Raw genomic sequence first — 11,254 nt, 5'->3', positions numbered from 1 at the left:
TCTCTCTCTCTCTCTCTCTTTATAAATATATATATATATATATATATATATACTCTCTTTTTACTCTTTTACTTGTTTCAGTCTTTTGACTGCGGCCATGCTGGAGCACCGCCTTTAGTCGAGCAAATCGACACCAGGACTTATTCTTTGGAAGCCTAGTACTTATTCTATCGATCTCTTTTGCTGAACCGCTAAGTTACGGGGACGTAAACACACCAGCATCGGTTGTCAAGCGATGTTGGGGGGACAAACACAGACACACAAACATATACACACACACACATAGATATATACATATATACGACGGGCTTCTTTCAGTTTCTGCCTACCAAATCCATTCACAAGACTTTGGTCGGCCTGAGGCTATAGTAGAAGACACTTGCCCAAGGTGCAACGCAGTGGGACTGAACCCGGAACCATGTGGTTGGTAAGCAAGCTACTTACCACACAGCCACTCCAACGCCTGTTTAATTTTTTGATGTTTAATTTTTTCGGTTTTCATGTTTATTGATTTTTTTCATTTTTTTTATTGCGGGTTAACCATTTTTTTTTTTTTTTAGGGAAGTAGTCAAAAATAACGATATTTCTCGTAAAACGTGAGAAGATAACCTAATTGTGTGTGTGTGTGTGTGTGTGTGCTTGTGTGTGAAGAAACTATTATAAAACGAACCAGAAATCATTTACAAAATGACAAGAATATAAGAATACTGGAATAACAGAATATACACTCAATTTCTGACGTGGCACTCAAAATTCTATGACGTCAGTAGGAAAACAAGAGTTATCTAGTTTCTACAGTCGTGCGACGAATAAAATAATATTCACGCGTGTATATATATATAATATATAGTCTTATATATAGTTAAAGATGTTAGTGGATTGCCTTCTTATCGTGTTTATATCAATTTGTACGGCGTTACTTGGTGAAGGTAGGTCGAGTAGATGGTTATATATATATATACGCATAGATATATCGGTTAATATCTATGTATATGTGTGAGTATATATATATATGTATGTATATATAATATTTTATAAATGAATTATATAAATACATATACACGAATTTACATATCTATCTACCAACGCATATTTCTGTATATATATATATATATATATGTATATATATATATATACATACACACACAGATATTCAGACACACCTACATTATATATATACACGCGCGCACACATACATATATATATATACATACACACACATGTATATATATACACACACACACACACATATATATACACACACACACACGTATATATATATACACACACACACACACAAAACGAAAGATTGCCTATATATATCTACACATCTACACGCCTTAAAAGCTGTTGATTTACTGTCACCAGTCAAGACTCATTTGCCCCTACATGCGATCCATCAAGCAATTTGATTTATCTTATTTGCAAGAGGATCGAACTTACAAAAAAAATTTTTTAACTCAGAGTAGGCACAGCACCGAACGATGGAATGACTACCCTTTCGTATATTATTTCTTCCTTTTGTCCATCTAAATGGATGTATATATAATTTAATTTTTAATTTACGTGACGCGTGACACGTTGCTGAATTTACCGTTTTGTTATTTCGCGATCGTTGTTTCAAATTCCAAGACCGGGTGCAGCATCTCGCGTTGCTCTGCGACCATTTTGACACCTGATGCGTGGTGCACCGTGCACCTGTGCAGGTAATGTCGATATGATGGAGGGCGTGAGCTAATGTACAGCACGAACATTTGATTACTTACTCTTTCACTTGTTTCAGCACCGCCTTTAGACGAGCAAATCGACCCCAGGACTTATTCTTTGGAAGCCTAGTACTTATTCTATCGGTGTCTTTTGCCGAACCGCTAAGTGACGGAGACCAGCATCGGTTGTCAAGTGATATTGGGGGAACAAACACAGACACATAAACATATACACACACACATACGTAAATATATATATATATATATATATATATATATACGACGGGGTTTTTTCAGTTTCCGTCTACCAAATCCGTTCACAAGGCTTTGGTCGGCCCGAGGCTACAGTAAAAGACACTTGCCCAAGGTGCCATGCAGTGGGACTGAACCCAGAACCATGTGGTTGGTAAGCAAGCTACTTACCACACATCCACTCCTACACCTCCTATTATAAACAAATCATTTCTATAGGTCGTTCGGCAAGAAATTGCGGCACCGTCTTTCTCGGACTACAAGAAACTGCGGTCATATGCTTCTATGTACATAGTTTGTATGAATGGGTTCTAATTTAACCCCAAGGCCAGCAGTTTTGAGGGGAGAACTTTATCGGCATCATGGGCCCCATTACTTGACTGATACTATGTTTTATGAAGTACTATTTGGGGGGAAGGTTCTTTTAATTGTTTCAGTCATTAGACTATGGCCATACTGGGGCACTGTCAAATCAACCTCAGTACTTATGCTATTGGTCTCTTGCTAAACTCGTTTGTTATGTGGATGTAAACAAACCAACACCGGTTGTCACACGATGCTGGAAGAGAGAAAGACACACACATACATACATACATGATGGACTTCCACACAGTTTCCTTCTACCAAATTCACTCACAGGGCATCGGTCAGCCCACAGCTATAGTAGACTTGCCCAAAGTCTTGTGAAGTGGGACTGAACTTGAAACCACACGGTTGCAAACAAAGTTTCTTAACCATGTAACCATGCTCTGAGCACATAGTTTTGTCTAAAAGGATTCTGATTTAGACACAAAACTAGCAATTATGAGGGGAGGGGCTAGCTGATACCATTGACTCCAGGACTCAAACTGCATACCACACAGCTACATCGATACCTTTATCTTTTTTTTAAAGTCATTTGTGTGTGATTTAAGGTAAAATTTGGTCGTAATCCCTAAGCGATCAAGCAACAGCATATAGGCCTTTCTCCCTCGTTAATGATGATGGTAATTAAGGGGGTTTTTTTTTTCTGTTTGTTACAGGTTTAACATGGCTCATGGTTTACAGAACAGATAAATACAAGAAATTGAAATCTGAAGTAGAAAAACAAAGTAAAAAATGTAAGTAGGAGATATCATCATCATCATCATCATCGTTTAACATCCGTTTTCCATGCTCGCATGGGTTGGATGGTTCGACTGCGGTCTGGGAAGCCAGGAGGTTGCACCAGGCAATGTTTCTACAGCTGGATGCACTTCCTAACGCCAACCACTCCGAGAGTATAGTAGGTGCTTTTTACATGCCACTGGCACAGGAGCCAGTCAGTGGGTACTGGCATTGGCCATGTTTGGATTGTGCTTTTACGTGCCACCAGCACGGGAGCCAGTTAAGCACACCTGGCATTGACTACATTCAGATGGTGCTTTTTATGTGCCACCGGCACAGGAGCCAGTCAAGTGGCCCTGGCATCGATCACATTCAGTACCACTACCTGATACTCTTTTACTTGTTTCAGTCATTTGACTGCGGCCATGCTGGAGCACCGCCTTTAGTCAAGCAAATCAACCCCAGGACTTATTCTTTGGAAGCCTAGTACTTATTCTATCGGTCTCTTTTGCCGAACCACTAAGTTACGGGAATGTAAACACACCAACATCAGTTGTCAAGCGATGTTGGGGGACAAACACAGACACACAAACATATATAAACACATACATATATATATATATATATATATATATATATACATATATACGACGAGCTTCTTTCAGTTTCCGTCTACCAAATCCACTCAGTAGAAGGCACTTGCCCAAGGTGCCTCGCAGTGGAACTGAACCCGGAACCATGTGGTTAGTAAGCGAGCTACTTACCACACAGCCACTCCTACGCCTATATTATTATTTGTTTGTTTTGTTTTTTTTTCAGTGGAGAAGCAAAGAGAAGCCGGAATGGACGTAGCTGATCGAAACCAGAAGAAAAAGTTAGGTAAGTCTGGGACAAGTCACACCGTTTTCTGTGTGTGTGTGTGAGAATGAGGAAGGCAACTGACAAAAAATGTTTTGCAATACTGAGTTATTTGCCCTTACATTCTGAGTTCAATCCCAGCAGGTAATTACCTCAACTTTTCATCATTCCTCTTTCAATAAAACAGAATACTAATTAAGGTAACTGTATCCTTCTCTTCAAAATTTGTCGCTTTTGTGAATATCTTAAAAATCATTATCATTAGCAAGGTCCCTAGGTAGCAGAAACGTTAGCAATGTAATCAACATAACTCTTACCCCCAAAATTGCTAGACTTAAGCTAAAATTTGAAACCCTAATTATTATTATTATTATTATTATTAATATGAGTAAAATGGTTAGAGCTATTTCGTCCATCTTCACATTTTGAGTTCCAATTCCACCAAGGTGGACTTTGCCTGTCATCCTTTTGGGGTCGATAAATTAAGTACCAGTTACGCACTGGGGTCAATGTAATTGACTAGTCCCCTTCCACCAAATTTCAGGCCTTGTGCCTATAGCACAAAGGGTTCGTTAGCACGCCAGGCGAAATCCTTAGCGGTATTTCGTCTGCTACTACGTTCTGAGTTCAAATTCCGCCGAGGTCAACTTTGCCTTTCATCCTTTTGGAGTCGATAAAATATGTACCAGTTAAGTACTGGGGTCAATGTAATTGACTAGCCCCTTCCACAACAATTTCAAGCCCTTGTGCCTATAATAGAAAGGATTGTTGTTGTTGTTGTTTATAAGAATAAGTGGAAACAATTTCTAAAATCTCTTCAGATTCATTTGGCATCTTGGGAAGGTTATTGTCTAGATTGATGTGCATGGTGTAAGATGTGTCCTGATGATTCCAAACGATTTTGAGTTGAAGAAACAGAACAATAAAAGAATTGTATCCTGCAGTCGACAGACATATTTGTCCAATCTCCCGCTCACACTCTCCCTCCCTCATACTCTGTTTCTTTTGTTTCCCTTTCAGAGCGCCAAGAAGAGAAATTGAAAAACAACAGTCGAGATTTATCATTGGTGAGTTTATTGATTACTTTACAAATCCATATGTATATGGGGTCTGATCCAATAAGTATTTGGACTGGTGCAATAAAAACAAAACTACAACACATACCTATTTGGCATTCAGTTTCCTTCCCTTCGGGAAGCCACATACTTAATCCAGCACTGTTTCCATTGATGGAAGCATTCCTGGATCTCGTTTACTAGGATAATCAGCAGCTTGTAGGTGCAGGAGTGGCTGTGTGGTAAGTAGCTTGCTTACTAACCACATGGTCCCGGGTTCAGTCCCACTGCGTGGCACCTTGGGCAGGTGTCTTCTACTATAGCCTCAAGCCGACCAAAACCTTGTGAGTGGATTTGGTAGATGGAAACTGGAAGAAGCCCATCGTATATGTATGTTTCAGTCATTTAACTGTGGCCATGCTGGAGCACCGCCTTTAGTCGAGCAAATCGACCCTAGGACTTATTCTTTGTAAGCCTAGTACTTATTTTATCGGTACCTTTTGCCAAACCGCTAAGTTACGGGGACCTAAACAGACCAGCGTCGGTTGTCAAGTGATGTTGGGGGGACAAACACAGACACACAAACATACACACGCACATACATATACATATATACGACGGGCTTCTTTCAGTTTCCGTCTACCAAATCCACTCGCAAGGCTTTGGTCGGCCCGAGGCTATGGTAGAAGACACTTGCCCAAGGTGCCACACAGTGGGACTGAACCCAGAACCATGTGGTTCATAAGCAAGCTACTTACCACACTGCAAACAAAGTGAACAAAAAAGCTACACGTTTGCATTATGTTATATATACAATAATAATAAAGGACGTTACCGTATATACGTTTACAAACTAAGGACGTTATATAGACCTCCTTGACTCAAGTTAGAGAAGGGGTGCGTATTATACACAAGGTTTAGGTTTTTCAGAGGTACAGCCCCCTAAAAATCCCCTGCGTATTATACTCAAGGGCAGACTATACTCAAGGATTTATGGTATTTGTTTATTTATTTATTACAGGTTAAAATGAAATCCATGTTTGCAATTGGTTTTGCTTTCACTGCACTTTTGAGTATGTTCAACTCCATGTAAGTATTTTGGATATCTCTTGTTTGCTCCTTCTATCTATATGTCTGTCTATATATATTGTTGTGGAGGGATCCTGACCACCCCTATGTGACCAAAAGTGGACTGACACATATCAATAAAATGAAGCAACTGTGTGAACTGTCAGCAGTTGACAGCATTGATCGTTCATATTGGATTGTTGTGTTAGTTTAATATCGTACTTACGTTTGGTGTAGTGGAGGCGCAATGGCCCAGTGGTTAGGGCAGCGGACTCGCGGTCATAGGATCGCAGTTTCGATTCCCAGACCGGGCGTTGTGAGTGTTTATTGAGCGAAAACACCTAAAGCTCCACGAGGCTCCGTCAGGGGATGGTGGCGAACCGTGCTGTACTCTTTCACCACACCTTTCTCTCAATCTTTACTTCCTGTTTCTGTTGTGCCTGTAATTCAAAGGGTCAGCCTTGTCACACTGTGTCACGCTGAATATCCCCCGAGAACTACGTTAAGGGTACACGTGTCTGTGGAGTGCTCAGCCACTTGCACGTTAATTTCACGAGCAGGCTGTTCCGTTGATCGGATCAACTGGAATTCTCAACGGAGTGCCAACACACAATGTATGGTGTAGTACGGATTATGTTCTGCATGAACATATTAATTCTGCATATGGTTATTCTAGATAACCATATCCAAATATTTATTTGGGTAATACTATTCCTATATGAAGGCGCATGGCTCAGTGGTTAGAGCATCGAGCTAACGATCGTGAGGTTGTGAGTTCAAATCCCTGATCAGGGTGTCTGTTGTGTTCTTGAGCAAGACACTTTATTTCACGTTGCTCCAGTTCACTCAGCTGTGGAAATGAGTTGTGACGTCACTGGTGCCAAGCTGTATCGGCTTCTTTGCCTTTCCCTTGGATAACACGAGTGGTGTGGAGAGGGGAGACCGGTATGAATGGGCGACTGCTGGTCTTCCATAAACAACCTTGCCTGGACTTGTGTCTAGGAGGGTAACTTTCTTGATGCAATCCCATAGTCAGTCATGACCGAAGGGGGTCTCAGCACTGTTCCTATGCCCTTGTGCACACCCCAACATCATCATGACATTATTGGTGATGAGATAACAGACATAACACACACACACACATATATATATATATATATATATATATATATATACACACGTATATATTTTTTTTTTCTTTTTTGAAGCCACATGGCTTAGTGGTTAGGGCATTCGGCTCACAATCGTAAAGTCGTGAGTTCGATTCCCAGTGATGCGTTGTGTCCTTGAGCAAGACACTTTATTTCACATTGCTTCAGTCTACTCAGCTGGCAAAAATGTGTAGCACCTGTATTTCAAAGGGCCAGCCTTGTCACATTCTAATTTATGCTGAATCTCCCTGAGAACTACGTTAAGGGTACACATGTCTGTGGAGTGCTCAGCCACTAACATGTTAACTTCATGAGCAAGCTGTTCCATTGATCATATCAGCTGAGACCCTCATCGTCATAACCGACGGAGTGCACCTTTATATATATATATATATATATATATATATTATATATTGGCCCCTTGCTGTACTCAAGAAAACCTATTCTCCACAGTTAAAGTGTTAAGATCGCATTCCCTGGTGAAGAGGATCCTACAAGAATCCTATGTCAATACCACATAAAAAACACCCATGCTGGTGCCCCACAAAAAGCGCTCATGCCGGTGGCACGCTAAAAGCACCCAGTACACACTGTAAAGTGGTTGGCGTTAGGAAGAGCATTCAAATAAGTAAATAAGCATTATATCTAACAGAATAAACTGAACACTGAAGGGTTAAATCAGCCATATCAGGCCCATTTATTCTACCTGTTTTATGATCAAACTGGCCAGATCCATCCTCTCACACCTAAACTACAATGTCATTATAAAAATAAACAAACATATCATCAAAATCTCAAACCTCCAAGATAATGCATGATTAATCCGAAACAATGTGAATAAATAAGCTTTACATTTGACAGAAATCTGAATGTTTAAAGGGTTAATAATAATGTTATGACTGTTCATTTGTTCATGACTTAATTTTTATTGTTTTTTTTTTTTTCTTGTCCTTTCATTTTATTCTTATCCAATGAAAACAATCTAGTTTTGATGGCCGAGTGGTTGCTAAGTTACCATTTACTCCAATTTCACTGATGCAAGGTCTTTCACATCGTAATCTAGCCGGAGACGATTACACTCATTGCTCGTTCATCTTCCTCTACATTCTATGTACAATGTCTATACGCCAGGTAAGAACTCCTTCGTCTTCACACACTCGCATTTGTCATCATCATCATCATCATCATCATTTATTATCCACTTTTCCCTGCTTGCATGAATCAGACAGTTTTGAGTCAGATTTTCTACAGCCAAATGCCCTTTCTGTGGTCAGCCCTTGCCTGTTTCCCATCCCAGTTTATATTTCCCTGTACCCAGACATGTTTTTGCAGAGCATTGGAAGTGAATGACACTGCTTATATGACAGTGACACTTGTTTACAATTACCATTGTCATGTCAAGACAGAAATCAATTGTTGGCACTCCGTCGCTTACGACGTCGAGGGTTCCAGTTGATCCGATCAACGGAACAGCCTGCTCGTGAAATTAACGTGCAAGTGGCTGAGCACTCCACAGACACGTGTACCCTTAACGTAGTTCTCGGGGATATTCAGCATGACACAGAGTGTGACAAGGCCAACCCTTTGAATTACAGGCATAACAGAAACAGGAAGTAAGAGTGAGAGAAAGTTGTGGTGGAAGAGTACAGCAGGGTTCACCACCATCCCCTGCCGGAACCTTGTGGCGCTTTAGGTGTTTTCGCTCAATAAACACTCACAACGCCCGGTCTGGGAATCGAAACCGCGATCCTATGACCGCGAGTCCGCTGCCCTAACCATTAGGCCATTGCACCTCCACAACACACACATATACACAACAGACTTCTTTCTGTTTCCGTCTCCCAAATCCACTCGCAAGGCTTTGGTCGGCCCAAGGCTGGCACTTGCCCAAGGTGCCACGCAGTGGAACTGAACCCAGGACCATGTGGTTGGGAAGCAAGCTTCTTACCACACAGCCACTCCTGCAGTCATGTTAGTACCCGTTTCACTGGTCATTTTCATGCAGCAAGGCGTCCCTGAGCATTTACCCCTTCCCCTCACCCCCACCATTTTCTATGTCATTCTTTCTATGATGTATTTATTTCTTTTTGTTGTTACTTTTTGTTTCATTTTAATATTTGTTATTTCTAATTACTGTTGTTAATTACAGAACATCCAAAAGCTGCTTGGTTTGGCCCCTTCGAGAGTCGCTAACAAACAAGGAGTCGGATTCTTCTCACCCCCACCTCAATTTGTTAAATGATAAACTTGTAAAAATATAAATATATATTAAAATAAATTCATCATAAATTAAATAAAATCTCACATTAACGAGTTTTTGTTTTTGTTAGTCTTCTTTTTTTCAATTTTTGTTTTTTAATTCGTTGTTTAACCACAGGTCAGTTGTGGTTAAACAGACCTTTGATGATGGATGATCAAAGGTGATCCTGTTGTTGCAAGATTGATGTGTTGGTCGTTTAGATTATATTTAATCTTTGTAAAATAGAGAGAAAGCAGGAGGATTAGGGCTAAGAGATAATCCTAATCCTCAATTTATGGCATGTAATCCATTTATCTATCGCTAGCAACAGACAGTATTGTGGAAGGATTCCGACCATCTCCATGTGATTAAAAGGGAACTGAGACATTGCGATAAAATGAAAAACTGTGAACAACCAACAGGAAGCGATTCATTGCTATAACCAAATCAATTGCACAGCTTCTGCAAGGAACTACAAAAACTGTCTTTTTCAGACAAGGGACTAATATCACCAGATAGAGCCTGAGAGAGACAGACAGACAAGAACTATTTGTAAGAATCACATTCCAGAAGTTTTGAGACTTTTTCAGGAAAGATAATTAATTTCAAAGGACAAAACTCTTAATCTCCTTCAAAATAGGATCCCTTGACTTCAATCCACTTGTAGCACTCCAGCCACTTCGTGAAGAACCCATGAAAGACCTCCAAAGTGAAAGTGTCAGGGAACCTTGTCGCAGCCTCCTGCATCTTTTTCAGTTTGGGGAACAACCAAAAGTCACAGGGAACAAGGTCTGGGCTGTAAGGAGAGTAAGGGACAGTTCTGATGCCCATCTCTGTCGAGTAGTAGGTTACCAGGATGGAACTGTGGATTGATTCATTGTCCCGGTGCAGGTATTCTGCCCTTTTGCCACGAAATCCCTTCCTGAACTCCCTCAAAACCTCCACAAAGTATTCTTTGATGACCATCAGGCCAGAGGGAAGCCAGTGAATGTAGATGATGTCCTTGCTGTCAAAAAAGGGGATCACCATGAGATTCCTACAGGACTTGCTTGCCTGGTCCCGTGAGCCAGAGAAAAACAGATGTTTGGTTCATACAAGTTAATCCATGACTAGTCTGGAGCATTTCATAACCTTCTGTAGCATTTTTTGCTCAGTTTAACCCAAAACCTCATTGCATGGCAAGCCTCCAAACGTACTGACTGCATTCTGCAAATTAGTCAGCTGTGACAAGCAGTGTATAGTAAGGTGTGTTCAAAGTACTGTTACAGCCGTCTCCTACAAACTAGAATAACCAAAGTTGGCAGATCAGCTTATTAGATGTTTGGTAATGATATACTAAAATTGCAATAATCCAGGACATTTATAAATGCCTCACCTAAAAAAGTTCTCTGAACTTCTAGAATGCACTTTGTATCAGGTCATCCCATAAGTTCTTTTCGATTTTACCTTTTTTAAAATTGAATGAAATTTACTAGTATTTTAGAATGTCTACTGGAATTAAAAATTATTTTTATACATTTGTGTACATTTAAACTAATTAAATATTATTTTACAGAATAATAGAATTAAAATTTCTTTGATTAAAACCCTTTCTAACATGGAAGTATCCAAAGAGCATTTAAGGCACATAATGCTTTATGAATACAAAAAAGGTAACTCTGCAGCCGAAGCGAGTCGAAACATGCACTCAGTTTATGGGAAAGAATGCTTGAATGAAAGAACTTGCAGAAGATGGTTTGCAAAATTCAGAAGTGGAGATTTCAGCTTTGAAGATGAAGATCGAACAGGACGTCTAGTTGAGTTTAATGATAAGCTCCTTGAGGCATTACTTGAAGAAAA

The 11,254-nt window shown here is 40.1% G+C and overlaps 1 protein-coding gene across 1 annotated transcript; it reads left to right on the top strand.

Moving 5' to 3' along the window:
• Positions 1-757: 757 nt before the first annotated feature.
• LOC106868989 (calcium load-activated calcium channel) lies at positions 758-9,490 on the top strand. The gene is made up of 7 exons (XM_014914473.2): positions 758-929; positions 2,981-3,058; positions 3,864-3,923; positions 4,923-4,969; positions 5,979-6,046; positions 8,163-8,307; positions 9,326-9,490. Exons 1-7 carry the CDS (start codon positions 869-871, stop codon positions 9,416-9,418), a joined length of 552 nt encoding a protein of 183 aa, XP_014769959.1. The 5' UTR covers positions 758-868; the 3' UTR covers positions 9,419-9,490.
• Positions 9,491-11,254: the final 1,764 nt, after the last annotated feature.

Source organism: Octopus bimaculoides, chromosome 27 (genome assembly GCF_001194135.2).
Source record: "Octopus bimaculoides isolate UCB-OBI-ISO-001 chromosome 27, ASM119413v2, whole genome shotgun sequence".
Lineage (NCBI taxonomy): Eukaryota > Metazoa > Mollusca > Cephalopoda > Octopoda > Octopodidae > Octopus > Octopus bimaculoides.
The sequence above is the reverse complement of the archived record's forward strand: the minus strand, read 5'-3'. Positions and strand labels throughout refer to the sequence as shown.

Bases quoted from the DNA above. Each gene is read 5' to 3' on its own strand.
- LOC106868989 (XM_014914473.2), top strand. From the start codon at position 869: ATGTTAGTGGATTGCCTTCTTATCGTGTTTATATCAATTTGTACGGCG. The intron at 930-2,980 runs GTAGGTCGAGTA...TGTTTGTTACAG, and splicing joins TACGGCGTTACTTGGTGAAG to GTTTAACATGGCTCATGGTT. The intron at 6,047-8,162 runs GTAAGTATTTTG...AAAACAATCTAG, and splicing joins TTGAGTATGTTCAACTCCAT to TTTTGATGGCCGAGTGGTTG.